The 22,468-nt window shown below is 68.1% G+C and overlaps 1 protein-coding gene across 1 annotated transcript; it reads right to left on the bottom strand.

Annotated features, from left to right (window-relative positions):
* Positions 1 to 1,185: 1,185 nt before the first annotated feature.
* COL6A1 (collagen type VI alpha 1 chain) lies at positions 1,186 to 20,103 on the bottom strand. The gene is given in 41 exon segments (XM_045540857.1): positions 1,186 to 2,831; positions 2,942 to 2,971; positions 3,544 to 3,727; positions 3,810 to 3,993; positions 4,101 to 4,210; positions 4,359 to 4,492; positions 4,835 to 4,843; positions 5,041 to 5,077; positions 5,386 to 5,421; positions 5,757 to 5,822; positions 6,551 to 6,613; positions 7,049 to 7,084; positions 7,235 to 7,285; positions 7,543 to 7,605; positions 7,787 to 7,849; positions 8,395 to 8,406; positions 8,408 to 8,458; positions 9,980 to 9,997; positions 9,999 to 10,043; positions 10,304 to 10,339; positions 10,434 to 10,478; positions 10,480 to 10,488; positions 10,577 to 10,615; positions 10,617 to 10,640; positions 10,723 to 10,788; positions 10,974 to 10,988; positions 10,990 to 11,028; positions 11,331 to 11,375; positions 11,475 to 11,501; positions 11,898 to 11,925; positions 12,024 to 12,067; positions 12,497 to 12,523; positions 12,525 to 12,551; positions 13,232 to 13,276; positions 13,362 to 13,382; positions 13,939 to 13,959; positions 14,035 to 14,163; positions 14,411 to 14,570; positions 16,110 to 16,310; positions 18,646 to 18,775; positions 19,650 to 20,103. Coding segments are annotated over 41 exon segments (3,099 nt in total). The 5' UTR covers positions 19,756 to 20,103; the 3' UTR covers positions 1,186 to 2,208.
* Positions 20,104 to 22,468: the final 2,365 nt, after the last annotated feature.

Here is a 22,468-nt window from a genome sequence, read left to right as displayed (position 1 = left end):
GCCGGGGCCCTGGTGGGGCGGAGGCTTGGCAGCAGTGGCTGAGGGGCCTGGCGTGGACAGTTGTGGCGGGCACCCTGGACTTTGGCTTTGCGGAAGTCCCTCGTTGTGCCTCAGTTTCTACAAGGTGAGAGACGCTGAACTGGAGCCCGGCTGCTTCCTGGGCTGCCAAAGGGTCTGTGTCAGTGTGAGAGCCAGGGCCGTGGTGGCCCCTGGCTCCCTGCTACCTGGAGTCCCTGGAGACCCCCGGAGGGTGTTTGGGGGGTGGGCAAGGTGAGGTTGAGGAGAAACCCTGGCCAGGGTCCGGGGGCAGGGCCCAGGCCTCACGGCTCCCTGGACCCGTCTGCAGGCCTGGGGTGAACAGGAGGGACCCGTGCTGGGTGGGTGGTGGGGAAGGGGGTCCCGCGGAGAGCAGGTAGGACAGAGCCAGCACCCCCTCCCCGGGACCCCCGCAGCCCTCCAGCCCTGGACTCACTCCCCGGCAACTAACTGCCCCTTCCCCGCCAGCCTCAGCCCCCGCACTCAGCTCCTGCCACGCTGGGGACTGCTGGCCACGTCCAGGCCCAGCCGCCTTGGCCCAGGGCAGGGCCGCAGGCCCCAGTGAGGGGTCTCACCACGATCCCCTCTGGGGCACCGCAGTGAGGGGCTAGGAGTACTGTTCCCACGGTAGGGAGGGGGCTGGGATCCGGGAGAACAGGCTGGGGGGCTCTGCAGGTGCCGGGGGCCAGGGGGTGGGCCCTGGGGGCTCGCAGAGAGGAATGTGCACAGGGCGGGGACCCTGGTGGTGCCGGCCAGGGTCGCTTCCTGCCAGCGGCTGCCCGGTTCTTGCCCGGTTCAGCGGGTCTCTGGGCAGCAGGTTCTGTGTGGGGCACTCATTCTCCACCCAAAACGAAGTGTCCCTGGCACTTCCCTGTGGCCACCGGAGAGGTGGGGCTGTCCCTGCCCCCCACCCCCGCCCTCAGGACCCGCGGGTGAGGCCGCCCTGTGCCCCAGCCCAGCGTCAGCCCAGGCCCGAGACCCGGTTTGCTCCCCGCTGCGGGGCTGAGGGCGGCGGCCCCCCCACCCCCTGGGCAGCACCGCTCCTGCCCCCGGCGGGGTGGGGGGGCACAGGCCAGGCCCCTCCCTCTGACCCCCTCCCGCCGGCGCGGAGCACTCGCAGCCTCAACTGGTCGGCAAGACGACCCCAGAGAAGAGTAAAAACTTTTATTAGGAAGAATTGTTGACAGGGACATGGTCGAGAAAAAACACAGGAAGGAGTAAAAATAAAACTAACACATAGAGGATCTTCCATAAGATGTAGAACAGACCACAATTTTGAGGGAAAAGAGCTTTGGATCGTTTTTAATAAAATACATCGTTTTGTGCCACCAAACGGCTCTGTGTCCCCTTGTCAGGGAGAAGCACCGTTACTGGAGTTTGAGCGCAGCCACCGTCGCCACCGTTCTCGAAGATGCTGGTCGGGCCACCGGCGCGGCAGGGTCCAGACCGCCGCCCCGGCACGAACCTCGCACCTCGCAGGGAGCGGTCGACGCACTAAGATTTATGTTTAAAAGTCCTCCTGACCTTGGCCTTCCAAAAACGAGACAGAGTCCACGGCCTCACGCGCACTAACCAGCAGAATTTGCTTTGGCTCTGAGTTTGAGGACGACGTCGCCCGGGAGCCGCTGATGTGCGGGCGCCGCCGGGCAGCGCGGAGGAGCTTAGGGGTGCGGGGGCCGCCGTGGATGGGACGTTCCGCCGCGGGAAGGGACGTTCCGCCGCGGGAAGGGACGTTCCGCCGCGGGATGGGACGTTCCTCCGCGGGATGGGACGTTCCTCCGCGGGAAGGGACGTTCCGCCGCGGGATGGGACGTTCCTCCGCGGGATGGGACGTTCCGCCGCGGGATGGGACGTTCCTCCGCGGGAAGGGACGTTCCGCCGCGGGATGGGACGTTCCTCCGCGGGAAGGGACGTTCCTCCGCGGGATGGGACGTTCCGCCGCGGGATGGGACGTTCCGCCGCGGGGAGGCGCGGAGCCCAGCACAGCCCGGACGCGGCGCCCCGCTCGGGCACGCGCAAGGCGGCAGCTGCGCCCGGTGCGCGTGGTGACTTTTCAGGCTCTTCCTTTGAAACCCAATCTAGCTAATCAGGCTGGTCGGGGAAACTCGCCTCACATTTCACTTCCTGCTTTAGGGGCGGGGCGGGAGGGGCTGGCGGCGGGGTCGCGCCCGGCTAGCCCAGCGCCACCTTCCTGGAGACCGTCTGGTGGAAGACGCCCCGCAGCAGGGCCTGGTAGCTGGGCACACGGAACAGGTGGCGCTCGCCGAACGCCACGTCGTACTCGGCCGTCTTGCCGGTGACCAGGACGCGGATGTGCGGCTCGTTCACCTGGCGGCCCACCACCACCACGAAGACCTCGATGCCCGCCCGCTGGGCCTCCTGCACGGCCTTCTCGATGGCTGCCGGCGTGGCGCCCTGCGAGTTGCCGTCCGAGAAGAGCAGCAGCCGCTTCTTGGCTGGGCCGGGCGAGGCCTCGCGGTAGAAGCGGGTCACGTAGCTCAGGGCGTCGGTGACGTCGGTGGCGTCGTTGAGGAAGGCCATGCCGTCCACGACGCCGGCCAGCACCGTGTAGTTCTGCAGGAACTGCAGCGCCGCGCGCTCCGGCCTCTGCTGGCCCGTGCCGCTGTACTGCACCACGGCGACGCGCACGTCCGCGGCGGGGTCCGTCCTGCCCGCGCTCAGGAAGCGCTCGGCCAGCCGCTTGGCGAAGCGCTTGGTGATGTCGAAGTTGTGGCTGCCCACGCTGGCCGAGCCGTCCAGGAGGATGGTGATGTCAGCCGGGGCGGAGAACGTGACTGTCGGGCAGGGGCCCGTCAGCGCGCGGCCCCCACGCAGGCCCAGCGCCCGGGCCCCGTCACCATCGCGCGCGCCCGCCCGAGCCCCGCGCGCCCCGCCCCGCACTCACTCGGGCAGGTGTAGTCCGGGCACTTCTTATCTGCAACAGAGGAAGCCACGGTGAGCCCGGCCACGCCACGTGGCCCCGCCCGGAGGGGTCGCGGAACACCTGGCAGGCGCAGGTGCGGCCACGCCCCAACGGCCGCCTGACCCCCGCGGGGAGCTGTACCGGCCCCGCCCAGGCCCCGACCCCTAGTCGGCCCGTCCTGCCTCCACCAACACCAGAGGGACCTTTCGGGGCGACAGTCGGTCCCAGCACTGCCCTGGTCCTCACGCCAACCCAGCCTTGACCCCTTCTGGGAATGGGGAAACTGAGGCTCCGAGGAGCGAAGGATGGTCTGCAGGTCAGACGTCGACGCCACCGCTGCCGACCACACGCCCCGCGCGCCCGCAGGTCTCTCCGGCCGCTGCCCGGCCACCTGCGCCAGGAGCCGGCTCTGCCCGCCTGGCTGCGGCGACCTCTGGGGCTCCGGCCAGCTCTGACCCTGTGAGCGGGTGTGTCCCCACTGCGCTGGCAGGGCAGGGACGCGGAGGACCCGCAGGCGGGGCCACGGCATCTCTCGGCCCCGGCGCGTGTGCCCGCACGTGGCCTGCCCCTCCCGCCGCGCCCACCTATGCAGATCTGGGCCGTGATGTTCTTGAGGAAGGCGTCCTCCAGCAGCTCCGCGTAGTTCTCCTTGACCAGCGACAGGCCGGGCCGGCCCTGCGTCGACGCCAGGCCTTGGCAGGAGATGACGTTGAGCTGGTCGGGGCTGGGGACGAAGTCGAACACGTCCATGATGCCCACGGAGACCACCTGCGGAGGACAGGGGCGGTGTCGGCGGCTCTGGGGGCCCAGGTGCCCGGAGTGCCGGTGTGCGAGCAGCCAGGCCGCCCACCTGGATGTCGGGGCCGCAGAGCACGTTGAGGGGCGTGGTGTCCCGCTGCGTGTCCGAGCGCCCGTCCGTGATCACCAGCGCGACGCGTGTGTTCTGGGTGGGCGGCAGCAGCCGGTCCCGGGTGTACTGCAGGGCCTCGCCCGTGAACGTGCCGCCCGCCATCCACTGCAGCTTCTTGATGGCTCTGTGCCGGGCGGTCAGAGGTCAGGGCCTGGCCCACGGCGGGGCTGGGGGTCAGGGGTCGGGCAGGCTCGTGCAGAGGCCTGTGCCCCGCCAGCCGCGCGCACTCACTCCTTGAGCTCCTGCGCGTTCCTGATGTTGGGGCTCCGCAGGTCCACGTGCTCCTGCATCTGGTTGTGGCTGTACTGCACCACGCCCGCGTGCGACTGCCCCGGCTCAAACTGCGGAGGGACACGGCGTCGGGCCCGCACCGCTCCCCAGGGGCGTCCCCGACGACCCTGGGTCTCCCGTGAGCTCGCAGGGCCCGCCACGCTGCCGTCCGGGGTGCACGCGGGCGACTGAGCGGGAGGGGCTTGGGGGCCACCTCACCTTGACCAGCTCGTCCCTGCTCAGCCGGTCGATGACCCTGGTGATGAAGTCCTTGGCGATCTCGAAGTTCTGCAGGCCGATGCTCTCGGAGCTGTCCAGCACGAACAGGATGTCGATGGGGCCGCACTTGCACTCTGCGGGGCGGGGCGCTCAGAGCGGGGCGTGACCCCCCACCGCCCTCCCCGGCCCCCTCCTGCCCTGCCCCCCACCACCCTCCCCGGCCCCCTCCTGCCCCGCCCCCCCCCCGCCCCCCGCGGCTGCTCCCCGCCTCACTGGGCTGCGGGACCCAGGGCCCCTGGGGCAGAAGGAGCCGCAGGGCCCTCCGAGGACCCCAGCTCAGCCCAGCACCCTGGGACCCCGGGCAGAGTGCCGGCCCAGGGGCGGGCGGGGTGGTGGTTGGGAGGGACACACACACAGGAGTTATTCTGCCTAAAAATTTAAAGCAGACGTTCTCTGAGGCCAACAGCGGCACTCACCGCAGCAAGCTGGGGAAACAGAAAGAAAACGAAAGGGTGGTCAGGACCTGGCGGTGCCGACCCGCCGCTGCCCCGCAGCTGTCCCCACCCGCCAGAGCCTTTCCTCGGGGAGGCTGAGCCGGGGCCCTGGCCGTGCCCCCAGCTGGGGGACCCCCGGAGCAGAGCGGCTGCGGGGCCTCGGTCTCCCCGACAGCACCGACACTCACAGCACATTTTCATGATGATGTCCAGAATCTCGCACTCCTGTGGACGGAGGGACAGGGCGCTGACACACGGACGCCCTCCCAGCCAGGCTGGCCCAAGTCTCCCCCACCGCAAGGCCACCATCCGGGGACTCCCACTTCCAGGGTGTGCCCGGCCTGCCCGTCAGACCCTGCCAGGGGGCGGGCGCCCAACATGGCCACAGACGTGGCTGTCACGAGGCCCCGTGGCCTCCTTCCACAAACACCCCCATCTGCAAACAGCGTCTACGGGACCTCTCAGGGACGGGACCCCCGCCCCGGCTCCCGGGCTCCGCACCCGCCCCGAGGATGTTTGTAGACGCCACTTACGTCCGGCCCGGGCGGTCCCACGTGTCCTGGGGGCCCCTGTCCAAGAAACCACGGTGAGGGTCTAGGCTGAGGTGCCCACTGCGCTTCCTGAACGGAATCTGTGGAAGCCCCCGGCCCAGACCCCCAGCCGACACCTCCCCCGCCTGAGGGTCCCATGAGGGCGGCGGAGGCTGCGCACTCGGGTGGTGGAGACCCTGCGGCTGCCCCGCTCAGGGGCGGCAGGTGGTGCCCCGAGGATGGCGGTCTGCCCGTCCTCACTCTGGGGACCGGCTTCAACCCTCGAGGCCACTGTCGATGGCCCAGCCTCCCAAACTGTCCCCAGCTCACCAGACTCTTCCCCGGCCCAGGGGGCCTGGGCCTCGTCCACCCACCTGGGGGCCTTCGGGGCCCCGGTACCCCTTCGCTCCTTTGGCACCTCGGGGCGAAACGTCATTGTTCTGGAAGGAGATGGCCCTGGGTCAGCAGGCAGGCGTGGCCTATCCACTGCGGTCAGCCCTGGGGGCTCGGGCGTCCCCACAGGGGCCCAGCAGCTGGGCCTCCCTGCCTGGACCCCACACCTGGCCCCCCACGCCTGGCCCCCCACACCTGGTCCCCATGCCTGGTCTCTATGCCTGGCCCCCCACGCCTGGTCCCCACGCCTGGTCCCCATGCCTGGCCCCCCATGCCTGGCCCCCCATGCCTGCTCCCCATGCCTGGTCCCCCATGCCTGCTCCCCCCACGCCTGGTCCCCATGCCTGGTCCCCCATGCCTGGCCCCCCTCACCTGGTCCCCCCATGCCTGGTCCCCCCACGCCTGGCCCCCCACTCCTGGTCCTCCCATGCCTGGCCCCCCACACCTGGCCCCCCATGCCTGGTCCCCCCCACGCCTGGCCCCCTCACCTGGTCCCCCCATGCCTGGCCCCCCCTCACCTGGTCCCCCCATGCCTGGTCCCCCCATGCCTGGCCCCCCACTCCTGGTCCTCCCATGCCTGGCCCCCCACACCTGGCCCCCCATGCCTGGTCCCCCCACGCCTGGCCCCCCTCACCTGGCCCCCCATGCCTGGCTCCCCATGCCTGGTCCCCCCATGCCTGGACCCCCATGCCTGGACCCCCATGCCTGGTCCCCCCACACCTGGCCCCACATGCCTGGTCCCCCCATGCCTGGTCCCCCCGCCCTCCGCACTCACGTCATCTCCAGGGTCCCCGGCTTCACCCTCGTCCCCCTTGAGGCCTGGGTAGCCCTTGGTGCCCTGCGAGGACAGATTGCCTTGGCTAGCGAGCTCATGGTGGCTTCACTTTCTCTTTAGGAAGCAGGAGGTTCGAAAGGAAGAAACAAACGGGAGGCGGTGCCCGTCCTGCCCTGCGCCCCGTCCCGCCCGCGCCCCATCCCGCCCTCGGCACACGCGCCCTGGGAGAAGCGGTGGCCGGAGCTGGCCATGGCCCTCTGAGGTTTGGGGGACACTCGGTGTGGGCCACTCGGGGACCGGCCCAGCCCTGTGTGCCCAGCAGGGAGCACCGTCACTAGGTGCGGCCTGGGCCGTGCGGCACCCGCCGACCCCACCGCGGAGGGAACATGTGCGTGGTGAGCCCGTGCCCGTGCTTGTTCCTGCACGTGTGTGTGTGTGTGTGTGTGTGCATGCGTGTGCGTGCATGTGCACACGCAACTGCATGGGGGGTGTACTCACGTTTATCCCAGGAGGGCCCCTGCTGCCCGGGTAGCCCTGTGGGCGGGAGGCAGGCAGTTACTCGGGGCTCTGACATGGCGGGCGGTTGGGGACTCGCACCCCGTCCCCCAAGAAAGCCCGGCTGGCCCAAGAGGGTGCTGCCGGCAGCCTGGGGGTCCCCGGGGAGGGTGGCCCTGGGGTGCTTACGGGGAAGCCGGGGAAGCCCTCGGTGCCGTTTCCGGGGGGGCCGTCTTCACCCTGGGAGCAGAGCAGAGCCACCGTCACTGCGTGAAGCGCCTGGGACGCCCCTGGTGAGCGGCGCCCAGGAGCACTGTGCCCGCGGGGCCCCGCCTGCCAGTGCCCCTGGCCGGCCCGGAGCGGGAGGGGTCTCTGCCGAGGCGCCCCGTGCCCACGTGCCAACGAGTGTGACCAGGACTTGGCGACGCGCGGGGGAAACACCCGGCCAGGTCCTCCCCCAACGGCCGTGTCACCGGGCTGTGCTCTCGGACACTCACCCTTTCGCCCATCAGCCCGGGGTCTCCGGGGGGCCCGGCGGGTCCTGGGGCTCCTTGGGGGCCCTGCGGAGGGAGAGGCGACACGACCATGAACGTGCAGGCCCGTGCGGGGCCCCCAGGGCAGGAGGGCGGCGGGAGTGGGGGGCAGGGAGTCCGGGGGTGAGGGGCCAGCACGGGGTGAGGGATGGGCCTGGGGGACCTCAGGGCCGCCCCCCATGGGCAGGAGGTGGGTTGGGGTGCTCACCTCAGGCCCGGGGGGACCCTCGTCGCCGCGGTAACCTTTAGCTCCAACGGGGCCAGCCTCGCCCTGCCGGGGGGACACACCCAGTGGGCACCAGCTCTCGCCTGTCCCTCAGGCTCGAGCCCTGCCTGGCCACAGCGCTGCCCTCCCCACGTGAGCGGAGGGTCCCACCAGCATCGGGGATGACCAGGTCCACCCTCAGGTCTCCCCCAGCGCCTGGCACAGATGTGGAGACCTGTCCCAGGTGACGTCACTGGGCCCTGGCCTGAACCCTGGGGGCCGTCTGTGTGGGTGCGGCTGGGGGCACCAGTGTTGGAGCATGGGGTCCGTCCAGGCCCCTGGCTGGGCCTCTGCGGTCTCCACATCACAGTGGCTGAGTGTCGGGGTCCACAGAGCTGGGCCCCGCAGTGTTTACCCAGCCCGGCCCAGCTGCCTCCTGCAGCTGGCTCTGACCCACGACACGCCCCGGGGGTCCCCTCAGTCGGAAATGGAGAGACCCCCTCCCACAGGGGAGCTGCTGGGAACCTTCCTGCCTCCAAGACTGAAACCGGCCAGCTCGGCTCAGCTGGGGACGCAGCCCCTGCCCCTGCATGGGACGGTGGGCCTCCTACCGGGTCTCCGGGGGACGCCAGCCGGGCCTTCTCTTCCCTGGTCGCCTTGGGGTCCAGCTTCACCCTGGGGAGAGATGGGCCTGTGAGCGTGGGGGTTGGGTGCGGCCAGCAGGCTCTGCGCTCCCTGGGGGAGGACAGCACCTGGGCCAGCGGGAGGACTCAGCGGGAAGAGCCGCTGTCTGCCATGGGGCTGGGCCGCTCCTGGCCACCCCGTCTCCACACTGTCCCTCTCCTGGCCGTGCCACGGCTTTCCCAGGACAGCAGCCCACGCGCACGTGCACCGCAGTGGCTGGCTGTGTTCTCAGGAGGCCCCGGGGAGGAGGCCAAGGCTGCGCCCTGCTCTGACTCCCTTCTCCAGCGGGTCACTGGCGGGCACACGCAGGAGCCCTGGGACGTGCCCACGGGGCCCTGGGCTGCTGACCTTCCTGTGGGCTCCTGTGCCCAAGGCGTCACCCCGGCTCTGTGGCTCTCGGTCCCATTTCCTGACCCACGGCAGGGCACGGAAGGGGGGTCAGAGTCACATCATCTCTGCCTCGATGTCCCTCCCTGCCCCTGCTTGGGGACCGGGGGTTCTGGGGAGCCACATCCTCTTGTGACACGGTCATGGCTCAGCTCGCCCTCCCCGCTGGGACTGCTGCTGACTCGGCCACGTGTCCAGAGCTTCTGCCCCTGGAGCGTCACAGTGAGAGGCTGCTAGGAGTCCCGTTCTTGGGGACAAGGTGGGGGCACCACCTGGGGGCCTTCTTCCCACAACTCACAGCCTGCCGGGGCCTGGTGCTCCCCGAGCCCGGCCGGGGGCCCGTGCCCTCCACTCTCCGAGCAGACACAGTTTGCCGGCCGGCCGCCTCCGATCCAGTAAAACTTTCCCAGTGAGTCACATGGCTGGAGAAGCCCAGCTCCGCCTCTGCACCGTGGGCAAGACCGACAGGCCAGCCCTGGTGCCGCCAACATCTGTCCCCGCGGCCAGGACTTCCCAACCAAACCGCCCTGCGGTCTGTCGTCCCACATCCCCTCCCTCGAGATCTTAACGAGGGAAAACTGCTCCAGAGAACAGCCCCGCTCGCCTGCAGACACGTGCAGAGTTGGACGGACCGCGGCGTTTAGAAAAGCCCGGCCGTGACGACCGAGAGAACCCGGCTGGCGAATCGCGTCACACGTGGACGCCTGCAGCTGAGTGTCCTGCTGGGAGGGCGGGGACCTGGACGTGTCGTGGCCAGGGTCAGGGCTGCTGTGGCCCCTGCAACCTCGGTGCTGAGCACGGTTCACTCACACAGGGGCCACCAGGCACCAACCCGTCGTGGTGGGTGCGATGCTTTGGGGGGTGTTTCTCCAGTGCGGTGCTGGCCGTCGGGTCGGGGGGTCCCGTCCCTGTGACCCTGTGGACCCCTGCTCTCCAGGACTGGCCCCTGGAGCTGACCCACTGACCCCGGCTCCGTGGGGAACGGCCTTCATTCAGGAAACCAGGAGGTGAGGGACGGGGTCGGCCTAAGCGTCTGCGCGGCATGTCGGGACTCTGACGGTCGGACCCCGGCCTCAGTGTCTCCCACCCTCCCCCGGGGATGGGGTCACGGCCCTGGGAACTCACCGGGTCTCCTCGCGGCCCCCCGCGTGCCTGGGGTCCCCCGGGGTCCTCTTTCTCCAGGGCCACCCTGAGGGGACAGAGTGGGGGGGAGCTGCAGCTGCGGCACTGGAGCCCCAGCAGGACACGCGGCCACGGCCACGTGTCCCCACCTCTGGCGCAGTCCCCTGGCCAGAGCCCCCTGGCTCCTCGGGTCTCGCTTGCCCCAGAGACTCCAGAGCACTGTGTGCGGGGGACACCCAGGGCCTGTCCCTGCCGCCAGGACCAGACTGGGCCGCGCCGGCTGCGTCGCGTGGGGACGGGAGCGCAGAGAGGCACCCGCAGACTCACCCTCTCTCCGGGGGCACCGTCAGGTCCCGGGTTCCCCTGGGATCAAGTGGAAGGAACAGAAGTGTCAGTTTGTGCTCAAATCCTGACCTTGCCCTCGGCCCGGGCCGGCGCAGGTACGGGCCAAGCTCACCTCATCGCCGGCTTCTCCTTTCTCTCCTGGGGGGCCCGGCTCTCCCCGGCTCGCCCTGGGGGGACACAGAGTGGGCGTGTCCATCCAGCTGTCTGACCCCCTGCGGGGGCCCGCGTGCCCGGGGGCCGGTGCGCGTTCCTCACCTCGTCTCCAGGCGGCCCCGAGTTCCCAGGTCTCCCGGCCCTCGCCGTCGGCTCCGGGCTGGCCCTGCGGAGATCAGAGGTCGCAGGCGCTCGCCCCTGGGGGGAGACCACCGAGCCCCCGCCCTCGGGACCCAGGAGCCACCAACCTTCTCCCCTTTCAGTCCAAAGGCGCCGGCGTCGCCCTTGGGGGCCGGGGGGGGTCCTTGAATGCCCTGCGGGAAGACGGCACCTGACGGCGGTCGCCCAGCAGTGGCCCGCCGGCCTGGCCGGGCAGCCTCGGTCCACACAGGGACAGAACCCGCACGGCACAGCCCCAGGGCGCCTTCTGGAGCGTGAGGGGAAGGTTCACTTCTGAAAACCTGTGGTCTTAAAATACCCAGGAGAGAACGTGACTCACGTCGAATCCGGCCGAGGCCCTTGCAGCCTGGCAGGCCTGGGTACCCCGTCTCCCCCTGGAGAGAAAAAGAAGTGGCATGTCGATCTGTCCCGTGGGCAGGCCAGGTGGCTCTGCCGTCAGCCTTTAGGCTCTGGCTCAGCCAACCTCCCCCAGGAAGCCCCACCCGGCAGCCGCTCTGCACTTACCTGGGCGGCTTGGGGTCCACTGGGAGCCTTGGGCTTGGCAGGAGATGCCCACAGGAAACATCTCCTGACGGCACCCGGCTGCTCTCCCGGGACGGCCCACCCTCGAGCCCCCGCCTGCCCCATCCCGCCCCGGCTGCGGGGCCCAGGCCCCAGCCCCCCAGCCCCCGGTTACCTTCGTGCCGTCCACCCCGTCGATGCCGCGCTTGCCCTTCTCGCCCTGGGAGGCACAAAGGCAGGTCAGGCCCGGGTCAGACAGGCGGCCCTGGGGCCGGGGGCGGGCAGACCCCTCACCCTTACGTGTGTCCTGCCCACTCACCTTGTAGCCCTTGGGTCCCCTGGAGCCCTGTGGAGACAGGGAAGGGTGAGGGGGGGGTCCCCACCTGGGCCCCAGGGGCAGCGCCTCACCTGGGCAGCCCCGAACCCGGAGCACCGTGACCACAGGCACCGAGGGCCCAGAGACTCGAGGGGGGGACAGTGGGGCCTGGGCCCGTGCTCAGGGGGCTCGGTAACACGGTGGCCCTGCTGCCATCGGGCCATAGTGACGGCACCCTCGCTGCCCCCGGGGCTGGCTCCTTCTCGGCTGGCAGCAGAGCTCAGGGACCAGCCCCCCGGGACCATCCTGGTCCTCAGACGTACAGGGGGATGGCAGGGCGGCAAGAGGGCTCCGCCCGGCCTGTCCCCTCCTGGCGAGGCCCCCCAGCGACGCCGGAGGGGGCCGTCCTGCAGCCGCGGTGCTCACCTTCTCCCCGCGGGTTCCCCTTCTCTCCCTGCACAGCAAAAGGGAGGAGGAAGAGGGCGGCGGGTTAACGGGTGGGCGGGAGAAGTCACAGACACGGCTCAGCCCCAGGGGAGGAGGGACACGCACCTTCATGCCCTGGTACCCGACTGTCCGAGGTCCCCGGGCCTTCCCTGCAACACAGGGAGGGGGACGGTTAGACACCCCACCACCCCCTCCCCCAGCGCAGGCCGCAGGAGGAGCGAGCCCCTTGCTGTGGGCCCACCCCAGCCTGGGGCTCCCGGCAGGAGCTGGGGTGGGGAGGGGCTGGGTTGTGGGGAGGTGACCGAGCTGCCAGGGGCAGAGGCCACTGTCACGGGGCCGGCCACGCCCCCACTGCAGGCAGCACTGCACGGGGGTCCGTGGAGGGGTACAGGGGCCGCTTGGGGGGTCACACCCGGGGGCACGTGCTGGAGAAACGGCTGTCTGCAGCCTCTCCCACCCCGAAGGCACAGGCAGGTGAGGCTTTTTGGCACTCAGAAACCAGCCATCCTTCTGGAAGTTTCTGCAGCCCAGGTCCCCAGCCCTCAGGTGCGCCCCACCCCGGCAGGCGCCACACTCACGGGGTCTCCAGCTTCTCCCTTCTCTCCCTGGGAGCCCGGGCTTGCCGCGTTCTCCCTGCAACACAGAGCGCATCGTGGTGAGGGGGACGTTCCGGGCTATTCTAAATCGCAGGTGCAGAGAATCACTACTTGCTCATAAAAAAGGGTTTTCAGAAGGTGCTTCATTCAGGCTTCAGAGTTCCGGGTTGTTAAGGCGCCTTGTTGTCACTCTGGGCCTGTCCCGAGGTCTGGGAGCCCCACCCCGCGCGTCCTCACAGTCCCCAGTGCCGGCACCGCTCTGCCCGCGGCTCCTGCCCGGGCTTCGCAGGGCACAGGGGCTGGCACAGAAGCCCCTGCTGCGCCCACAGCCCCCGGCCAATGGGTCTTAGGAGAAGCCAGACAGTTGGCTTTCACGAGGCATCTCCCACATTGTCACTGTCGGCCACTGATGTGAATTTTCAACCCCCCTGCGTGAGCCACGCTGGCCCGAACCTCAAGTTTCAGCCCCCCCCACCTGCCAGAGTCCGGGGAGCAAAGCAGGGGGCCAGGCAGCCCCACGCGGGAGCCCCCAGCCCGCCGCAGCCTCACTGGGGGCTCCCGCCGCCTAGACTCTCCCCTCAGACGGGCACCTGCTCAGTGGGGCCATGGGGTGTTCAGGAAACCTAGGCAGGCTGCGGCTCACGCCCCCCAAGCCCTGGGGAGAAGCTGTAGGGCCCACCCCCCCCCCGAAAGAACCACACAGGCTCGGCCACTCACCTCGTACCCGGGGTCGCCCCGGAGCCCTGGAGGTCCTCTGGCGGGCTGCAAGACACGGGGGCGGGTCAGCCCCGGACCCCCGCGGGGCCGCAGGGCGTGGGGTATGCAGGGGGTTGGGGGCCACACTCACCTGGCACTCGTAGGAACAGCACTGGGGGAAGAGGCACCGGACACGGGTCAGTCACTGAGTCCCAGATATGCCTGGACCCGGACACGCGCCCTGGACGTGGACACGCGCCCCGGACCCGGACACGGACGCGGACACGGACATGGACACGGACACAGACATGGACACGGACAAGTGCCCCAGAACCGGACGTGGACATGGACAAGTGCTCCAGAACCGGACGTGGACACGGATGCAGACATGGACATGGACACGGACAAGTACCCCAGAACCGGACATGGACATGGACACAGACCCGGACACAGACCCGGACACGTGCCCCAGACCCAGACCCGGACACGGACGCAGACATGGACACGGACACGGACAAGTGCCCCAGAACCGGACACGGACATGGACCCGGACAAGTGCCCCGAACATGGACAGGAGCCCCAGACACAGACATGCATCCGGGACACATACCCGGACACGTGCCCTGGACATGCACCCAGACAGGGACACACGCCCGGGACACGGACTCGCCCGGACTTGCGTGTGGACCCGCGGGTGGGGGCAGGGCGGGCGGGGGAGGGGCTCTTACCACTTGCTCCACGTTATTTTTCTGAAAAGCGAGACGGAAGGTGGGTCACTTCCTAGCCGGGTGCGGCCCCCGCCCCCGCCCGCGGGCGGCACTCACGATCATGTCCGTGATGGTCTCGATGGTTTGGGCAATGACCTCCTCCGCGTCGCGGCTCTGCCCCCAGTCGGCCGCGGTGAAGTTGCGCCGGTACGAGTGGTCCGTGGCGATGATGCTCAGACGTGGCTCCTGGGGGCAGCCAGGGGTGAGCCGGCCGGGCCGCGCCCGGGACACAGCCCCCCGGCCAGTGGCGAGGCCGGGCTGGGGTCGCCCCGGCTCCTACGCGGGAAGGGGTCGGCCTCGTGGCCCGGCTGGGGGTGTTCCCTCCCCAGGGCAGAAAGAGGGTCTCGGGAGCTGGAGGCCCTGAAACGGACGCTCCGTGTGCCCATGTGCGCCGGGCAGGGCCCTGTCCCCTCTGTGGGGGGGGGACTCCCACCAGGTGGTCTGGCGTGATGGCCACTGAGAAGACTTTGACGCCCAGGTGCTTGGCCTCGTTCACCGCGTCCTCCAGGCCCCCGCACGGCTCCTTGTAGCCCTCCAGGGGGTGGCCATCGGTCACCACGATCAGGTACTTGTTCTCCTTCAGGTGGGAGCCCCTGGACAGAGGGCGGCGTGAGACCCGCCGTCGGGAGGGGCCCCAACCCCGGGCCCCTTGGACCTGCAGAGCTGAGACCCCCGAGACTGGAGGTGACGGGGCAGGGGCTAGAAGCCCCCGAGGGAGGCCCCAGCCCAGCCCTGCAAAGTGGCTTCCTCGGCCGCCCTGCCAGGAGCTGATTCTCCATGTTGATCCCGGCTGCACCGGGGACAGAATGTCATAGCATGGAACCGAGTCTGGTGGGGTCTTAGCTCCCAAGATGCTCACTGCGGGGGCGGCACAGACAGGACCCGAGATGGCTGTTCCTGCCGTGCCCGGGGGCCCCAAGAGCGCACGGACCCGGGCGAACCAGGAACTGCCGCCTCTGCAGAGCCCGATAAGAAAGTCAGGACGACCCACAATGCCTCGAATGCCAGGTGAGGCCTCTGCTCGGGAGAGGGTCGGGCAGAGGGAAGGGGCCGGCGTCACGGAGCTCTAATGTGTTTCACGGAACACGCCAGGAGCACGCTAGGGCTGTCTGTCCACGGACTCGGCACGGCGGCCGGGCTCTGAGCTCCCCAGGCCAGAAGCTCACACCAGCAGCCCACGTCCCCTGGGGCAGGAGGGGCCCGGCAATGCCAAGCCCCCACCCGGGCCCACCCGGCGCCACCTCTGAAGTGAGATGGACTCAGCGAGCCCCAGATGGGTGCGAATAGTGGGAGGGGTGCCAGTCCCGGAGACGGGACACCCCCCTCGCCCAGTGCCAGCCTCTCCGGCACCTCAAGGTGGTGGCACTGGGTGGTGCCCACCAGTCTGGCCACTTGGGAGAGGGCCCACGTGGGGAGGCCACACATCCCTAGGATTCCCAGCACAGCTCGAGCCCCGCTGCCGAGGGCAGGGTCGGCCGCTCTGAGAAGGAAGCCCTGGTCCAGGCAGACGGGAGAACCACCGGCTGGTTGGACGGGACTGTGTGTGCGACTCCAGAGCTGGCCTGGTGCCTGCCGTGCCCATGTGGGAGAGCAGCCTCCCTCCCTCCGTCCTCTCTGCCTCCCTCCGTCTGTCTCTGCCTGTCTCCATCTCTCTGTCTCTCCCTCCGTCTCCATCTCTCTCCATCTGTGTCTCTCCCTCTGTCTCCATCTCTGTCTTTCCCTCTGTCTCTGTCCCTCTCTGTCTCTGTCCCTCTCTGTCTCTCTGGTGGCTGAAGGCAGCTCTGTTTGGCCGCAGTGGAGGCAGTGACTGGGGCATCTCAGGTCCTCTGGCCCGTGGTGTCATTTGCTGAGGACACGGTGGCTTAGCCTGTGCGGGGTGCAGGGGTGGGGGGACCCCTGGGGGCCTGGGGTAAGGGGGCAGTGGCCGGGGCTCGGGCGCCCTCCAGGGCAGGTCTCGGGGGCCTGAGGCACCTGCGTCTGATCCGCCAAGCGCAGCCCAGGCCTGGCCGGAGTTCACCCCGCCGCGGAGGGCCAGGGAGGCTGGAGCCGCGTGGTGGGCCCGACGCCCCCCAGCCCCGGGGACACAGCTGCTCCACGTCACAGCGGCGTGGCGGAGACCGAGGGCCACTCACCCCACCAGCAGCTCCTCCAGCCCCTTCTTGATGGCGCAGTCGGTGTAGGTGCCCTTGCCGAAGTACTTGACCGCGTCCACGCTGGCCTTGAGCGCGTCGCGGCCCGCGGGCATGCGCGTGAGCCCGCTGATGATCTCCACCTCGTCGCTGTAGTGCAGCGCGCCCGCGTTCCACACCAGGCTGCGGTCGCAGCGGTAGTACCTGCGGGCCGTGCCAGGCGGGGGTGAGGCGGAGGCGAGGAGGCCCGTGGTGCCCTCCTCACTGCCATCCGAGGACACAGTGTCACCTGTCACAGACAGACTGCCCCGCCCTGGCTGGGCTTCCGGCCCTGAGACAGGTGGTCCCTGCCTGGGAGGGCCGGGCCCAGCCCAAACGTGACCTGGGCGCCCCCAGCCCCGGGCCCTCCTAGAGGAGCTGTGTGAGGGTGGGGCAGGGGCCCTGGAGGACAGCGGGGGGACATGCGGTTGTGGGGACAGGAGGGTCAGCCCTGATGGGATGGGGCTCCCAGGTGGGTCTGAGCAGCCTCCTGGGGCACCGGGGCCCTCAGGGTTTGCCCTGCAGAGTGCTGGGTGGCCCTGTCCTGCGGGGTCCTGGGTGGCCCTGCCCTGTGGGGTCCTGGGTGGCCCTGCCCTGCGGAGTGCTGGGTGGCCCTGCCCTGGGGGGTGCTGGGTGGCCCTGACCTGGGGGGTCCTGGGTGGCCCTGCCCTGCGGAGTGCTGGGTGGCCCTGCCCTGGGGGGTGCTGGGTGGCCCTGCCCTGGGGGGTGCTGGGTGGCCCTGCCCTGGGGGGTCCGGGGTGGCCCTGCCCTGCGGGGTGCTGGGTGGCCCTGTCTTGAGGGGTCCTGGGGTGGCCCTGCCCTGGGGGTTGCTGCGTGGCCCTGTCCTGAGGGGTCCTGGGTGACCCTGCCCTGCGGGATGCTGGGTGGCCCTGTCCTGAGGGGTCCTGGGGTGGCCCTGCCCTGGGGGTTGCTGGGTGGCCCTGTCCTGAGGGGTCCTGGGTGGCCCTGCCCTGCGCGGTGCTGGGTGGCCCTGCCCTGCGGGGTCCAGGGTGGCCCTGCCCTGCGGGGTGCTGGGTGGCCCTGTCCTCAGGGGTGCTGGGTGGCCCTGCCCTGCGGGGTGCTGGGTGGTCCTGCCCTGGGGGGTCCTGGGTGGCCCTGCCCTGCGGAGTGCTGGGTGGCCCCGTCCTGAGGGGTCCTGGGTGGCCCTGCCCTGCGGGGTTGCTGGGTGGCCCCGTCCTGAGGGGTCCTGGGTGATCCCCACCCTGCGGGGATGCTGGGTGGCCCCATCCTGAGGGGTCCTGGGTGATCCCTGCCCTGCGGGGTGCTGGGTGGCCCTGTCCTGAGGGGTCCTGGGTGATCCCCACCCTGCGGGGTCCTGGGTGACCCTGCCCTGTGGAGTGCTGGGTGGCCCCGCCCTGGGGGGTGCTGGGTGGCCCTGCCCTGGGGGGTCCTGGGTGATCCCTGCCCTGCGGGGTGCTGGGTGGCCCTGTCCTGAGGGGTCCTGGGTGGCCCTGCCCTGCGGAGTGCTGGGTGGCCCCGCCCTGGGGGGTGCTGGGTGGCCCTACCCTGGGGGGTCCTGGGTGGCCCTGTCCTGAGGAGTCCTGGGTGGCCCTGCCCTACAGGGTCCTGGGTGGCCCTGCCCTGGGGGGTGCTGGGTGACCCTGCCCTGCGGGGTCCTGGGTGGCCCCGCCCTGTGGGGTGCTGGGTGGCCCTGCCTGGCCATGCAGCAGATGGTGGTGGAGCCCCCTGCAGTGTCACTAATAGCAGCAGTATCACGACCACCCCACTCCATTTTAGTGGTTGGGAAACTGAGGTACAGGGCACACACCTGTGCCTGTCCTTCTCCCCCTGGTGGGCCAGGGCATTTCCACTAAGTTTGAGGTTTCTGGTCCCAAAAACTCCTGCCCTGGGCACCCCCAGGTGGGAGGGTCTGCCCTGGCATCGCAGGTGCCCTGTCTGTGGCCCCTTCTGGTGGCAGGAGGCTCAGGGTCCGGGTCAGCCGGTCACCGCGGTCTTGGTGCAGGGCGGGGCCCCTGGTGCAGGTGGGGCGTGGCCTCCCCAGGCCCCGCCCATAGTCCCACCCCCAGGCCACATCCTGCCCTTGGCCACACCCACTGTCCCGGCTCCCAGGGATGGAGAAATGAATGAGTGCGTGTGTGAATGAATGAATGACGCCTGCCACGTCCCAAACCCACAGCCAAGCTGGTGGTCCCTGAGGCTACGGAGGTGATGCCCTCCCGGCCCTGGTCTGGGAGGCTGTGAGGGGCCCCCCAGGCACCGCCAACTCCCCAAGCTCAGTTTGCTCAGGGGAGCCGTGACTTCTCGCCTGCTTTTGCCTGCTGGGACCCCCACGCCTCCCCCATGCCACCCCAGCCCTCCCGCTGACAGGTGTCCCCGACCTGGACCACTGTGGACTTCCAGCACCACTCGCCCTTCCCAGATGGGGAAGTTGAGGCCGACTCCCCGGCCCCGGGCAGCGCCCCTCCCTCGGAGAGGCTCACAGGAGCGCGGAGGGGCAAGTCACGGCTGTGTAGCCTACCTGTCCTGCAGGTTGTCGATGAAGCGCTTGGTGAAGGCCTTGACCTTGTCCACCAGGGCCCCGTAGGGCTTCAGCCTCAAGGCCACGCTCTCGGAGGTGTCCAGCACGAAGAACAGGTCCACGGGGCAGTCTGGCCAAGGGAGGGCGGCCTCTGAGCTCAGGCCCTGCGCCCCGCGGGTCACGGAGCCAGCCTCGCCCGTGAGACTGTCCCACCGGGCCTGTCCCCGGCCCCCAGCCCTCCCGCGAGGCAGTGAGCCATAGCGGTGCCCGGCGTCCCCCAGTGGGCGGGTGGGAGTGAGACCCCAGCCTGGGGAGGCAGAACAGCCCCCACGGCAGCCCCGACGGGTGCACAAATGAGCAGTCGCTCATTAAGTTTTCCAGCTGGACTGAAAACGCCAGGCACAGCCTCCCCCAGAAAGGAGAGTGCGAGCAGTAACCGGGTTTCTCCGTGTCAACTGCGGGAAGAACAGCTCTGGCCGCGGGGCAGGCGTTCCCCGTTCCCAGAGTTTGGGGACAGACCTGACAGCTCCACCTCACCTGGGGGCCCCTCCCAACTTGCCAGCCTGACGTCCCCTGGAGGATGGGGACACTCGAGGGGACATGAGCCCGGAGGCACTGCTGGGGGACAGCCGCATACTGCCACCACCCTGGGGCGGGGAGCTGGGCCCAGGAGCTCCAGGCGCTCCGGCAAGGCCTCTGCTCTGCAGTGTCGCCGCCAGGCCCAGGGACGGTCCCCCCAAGGTCCCTGTGCTGCAGTGTCACTGCCAGGCCCAGGGATGGGTCTCCCCCAAGGCTCCTGCTCTGCAGTGTCACAGCCAGGCCCAGGGACAGTCCCCCCAAAACTCCCACACTGCAGTGTCACAGCCAGGCCCAGGAAAGGGCCCCCAAAGACCCCTGATCTACAGTCTCACGGCCAGGCCCAGGGAAGGGTCCCCCATGGGGGCATCACAGCCAAACACATCTGGTCCCGGGTCCCCAGCAGAGAAAGCAGGGAGTTCACTCACCCTGGAAGGCGATGGCCCTGGTGGCCTCCGGCTCGTCCTGTGCGGCCACCCAGGCCACCCAGCAGGCCTGCAGCAGCAGGGGGAGCAGCGTGCGGGCCAGCCTCATGTCTCCGGCCTGCGTGTCACCATCCAGCGAGGGCTGGGTCAGGGTGGGCTGCCTGCGAGGACGAGGACGCAGAGAGAGCCGTCTCCGCTCCCTACCGAGCTGCGGCCGGGCGAGGCAGGGCGGGCCGTGGGGAGGAGGAGGAGGAGCTGGCCGGGTGAGTCATGCTCGCGTTGGGGTCTTTTCCTCCAGAACCATCTGAAAGGAAAAGTAACTTCTCCACAGCCGCTTGGTGCTGAGGACTCTGTTCCGCTAAAGAATTCTGTTTCTCCACCAGTTTGGGGAAACTTCTATTTGCGTACAGTGGACTGCAGTTCTTGTGCTAAGTAGGAGAAAACTGCGGCCAAATTTAAATAAAATGTCTGAAAAAGAAAGCGTGACCCAAAGCGAATTTCCTTGAAACGTTTTTGGTTATTTCCAATCCAGACGCCTCGGCGAGGACCAGCCCGTCCCCGGCTGTCTGCTCTCTACAAGTGAGGACCCAGCTCGTTGAATGTTTCAGACTTGTTGCTTTGTCATATTTCTGGGTTACTTTTCACGTAACAGTTTCTTCACAGTTTTGTCAAATACATGTTTGCAAAAGGTGTTCGGACTCTCACTCGGAAAAACAAAGTGTCCAGCGACAACCGTGTGCACTGTCACACAGGCTGTGCACTGTCACACACGCTGTGCACTGTTACTCTGTGCACTGTAACAGAGGCTGTGCACTGTTACTCTGTGCACTGTCACACACACTGTGCACTGTCACACACGCTGTGTACTGTCACACATGCTGTGCACTGTTACTCTGTGCACTGTCACACACGCTGTGCACTGTTACTCTGTGCACTGTTACTCTGTGCACTGTCACACATGCTGTGGACTGTCACACACGCTGTGCACTGTTACTCTGTGCACTGTCACACACGCTGTGCACTGTTACTCTGTGCACTGTCACACACGCTGTGCACTGTTACTCTGTGCACTGTCACACACGCTGTGCACTGTCACACAGGCTGTGCACTGTTACTCTGTGCACTGTCACACAGGCTGTGCACTGTTACTCTGTGCACTGTCACACAGGCTGTGCACTGTTACTCTGTGCACTGTCACACACGCTGTGCACTGTCACACAGGCTATGCACTGTCACACAGGCTGTGCACTGTCACACACACTGTGCATTGTTACTCTGTGCACTGTCACACACGCTGTGTACTGTCACACAGGCTGTGCACTGTCACACATGCTGTGCACTGTTACTCTGTGCACTGTCACACACACTGTGCATTGTTACTCTGTGCACTGTCACACACGCTGTGTACTGTCACACAGGCTGTGCACTGTCACACACGCTGTGCACTGTCACACATGCTGTGCACTGTTACTCTGTGCACTGTCACACACACTGTGCATTGTTACTCTGTGCACTGTCACACACGCTGTGTACTGTCACACAGGCTGTGCACTGTCACACACGCTGTGCACTGTCACACAGGCTGTGCACTGTTACTCTGTGCACTGCCACACACGCTGTGCACTGTCACACATGCTGTGCACTGTTACTCTGTGCACTGTCACACAGGCTATGCACTGTCACACAGGCTGTGCACTGTCACACACACTGTGCACTGTTACTCTGTGCACTGTCACACACGCTGTGCACTGTCACACATGCTGTGCACTGTCACACAGGCTATGCACTGTCACACATGCTGTGCACTGTCACACACGCTGTGCGGTGAGGATGGGTCTCTAACACCCCTGGGCGGCTGCAGGTGTAGCCAGACCCGTTCTGACACCTGCCCATTATCAGCCTAAATGTTTTATAATTTAAAAACATACATTGTACATACATATACAACCACATTAGGGAAACTTTTGAGAAAACCTTCGAAAAATCATAATTCCAGGACTCCACAATGATTGCTCTAGGATTTCTTCCAGTATCTTCCCCAAACCTACTTTGTAGAACTTGTGCACTCATCGTGTGGGTAACTTCACCTGCCACCGATTTCATCCAAACCGTGGCTTTGGGGGTCGGGGCTTGTTGCTGCCTGTGTGGTGCTGTGGCCCCCCCACAGGGTTTCGGCCCCTCCACGAAAGGCCTCGTCACCCGCCCAGCTGGCTCCAAGTCGGGGCCGTTTATCTGCAGAGGCTGGTGCCTCTCGCGTCCGTGCAGGTCTGGGGACAGCAGTGAGACCCGCGAGGCGTGTGCTGCCGCGCTGAGGGGTTCCGAGTGCCTTGTTACACAGCAGCCGGCAGCTGACACACCTTCCACCAAACGGAAAGAAACGCAGATGCCTCCGTCACACAGGGACAGATTTCCAGGGGCCTCATTGCTTTTCCTGCCGTTCAGGGGTCATTTTTACGCATCACGTTGCAGGCCGGCACCAACTCGGCCAGCCGGCGGATGTGGTGTGGCCACGGCAGCTGCGGTGGGCTGTGAGGGCGGCGTGGCAGCGACTCCACAGCACCTTGAGCTCAAACGTGTCCGTGATTGGACTCTTGCCCCCCACCCCCACACTCACCCCTTGGGGTGGGGTCTGCGGGTGCAGAGGGGTCTTCAGCGGGGAGTAGCGGGGCCACTGCAGGTTTGCAGGGATGACCTGGCAGGTGGGGTCCCCCGCTGGGAGCTCTCAGGGTGCCGGAGGGAGAAGGAGGTGGGCTTGGGAGGGGTCCTGGGGGACAGTGTCGTCACCCAAACTGAGGGAGGGTGGGGCTGTTTCAGGGAATCTG

The sequence above is a fragment of the Lemur catta genome, chromosome 1 (genome assembly GCF_020740605.2).
Source record: "Lemur catta isolate mLemCat1 chromosome 1, mLemCat1.pri, whole genome shotgun sequence".
Taxonomy (NCBI): domain Eukaryota; kingdom Metazoa; phylum Chordata; class Mammalia; order Primates; family Lemuridae; genus Lemur; species Lemur catta.
The sequence above is the reverse complement of the archived record's forward strand: the minus strand, read 5'-3'. Positions and strand labels throughout refer to the sequence as shown.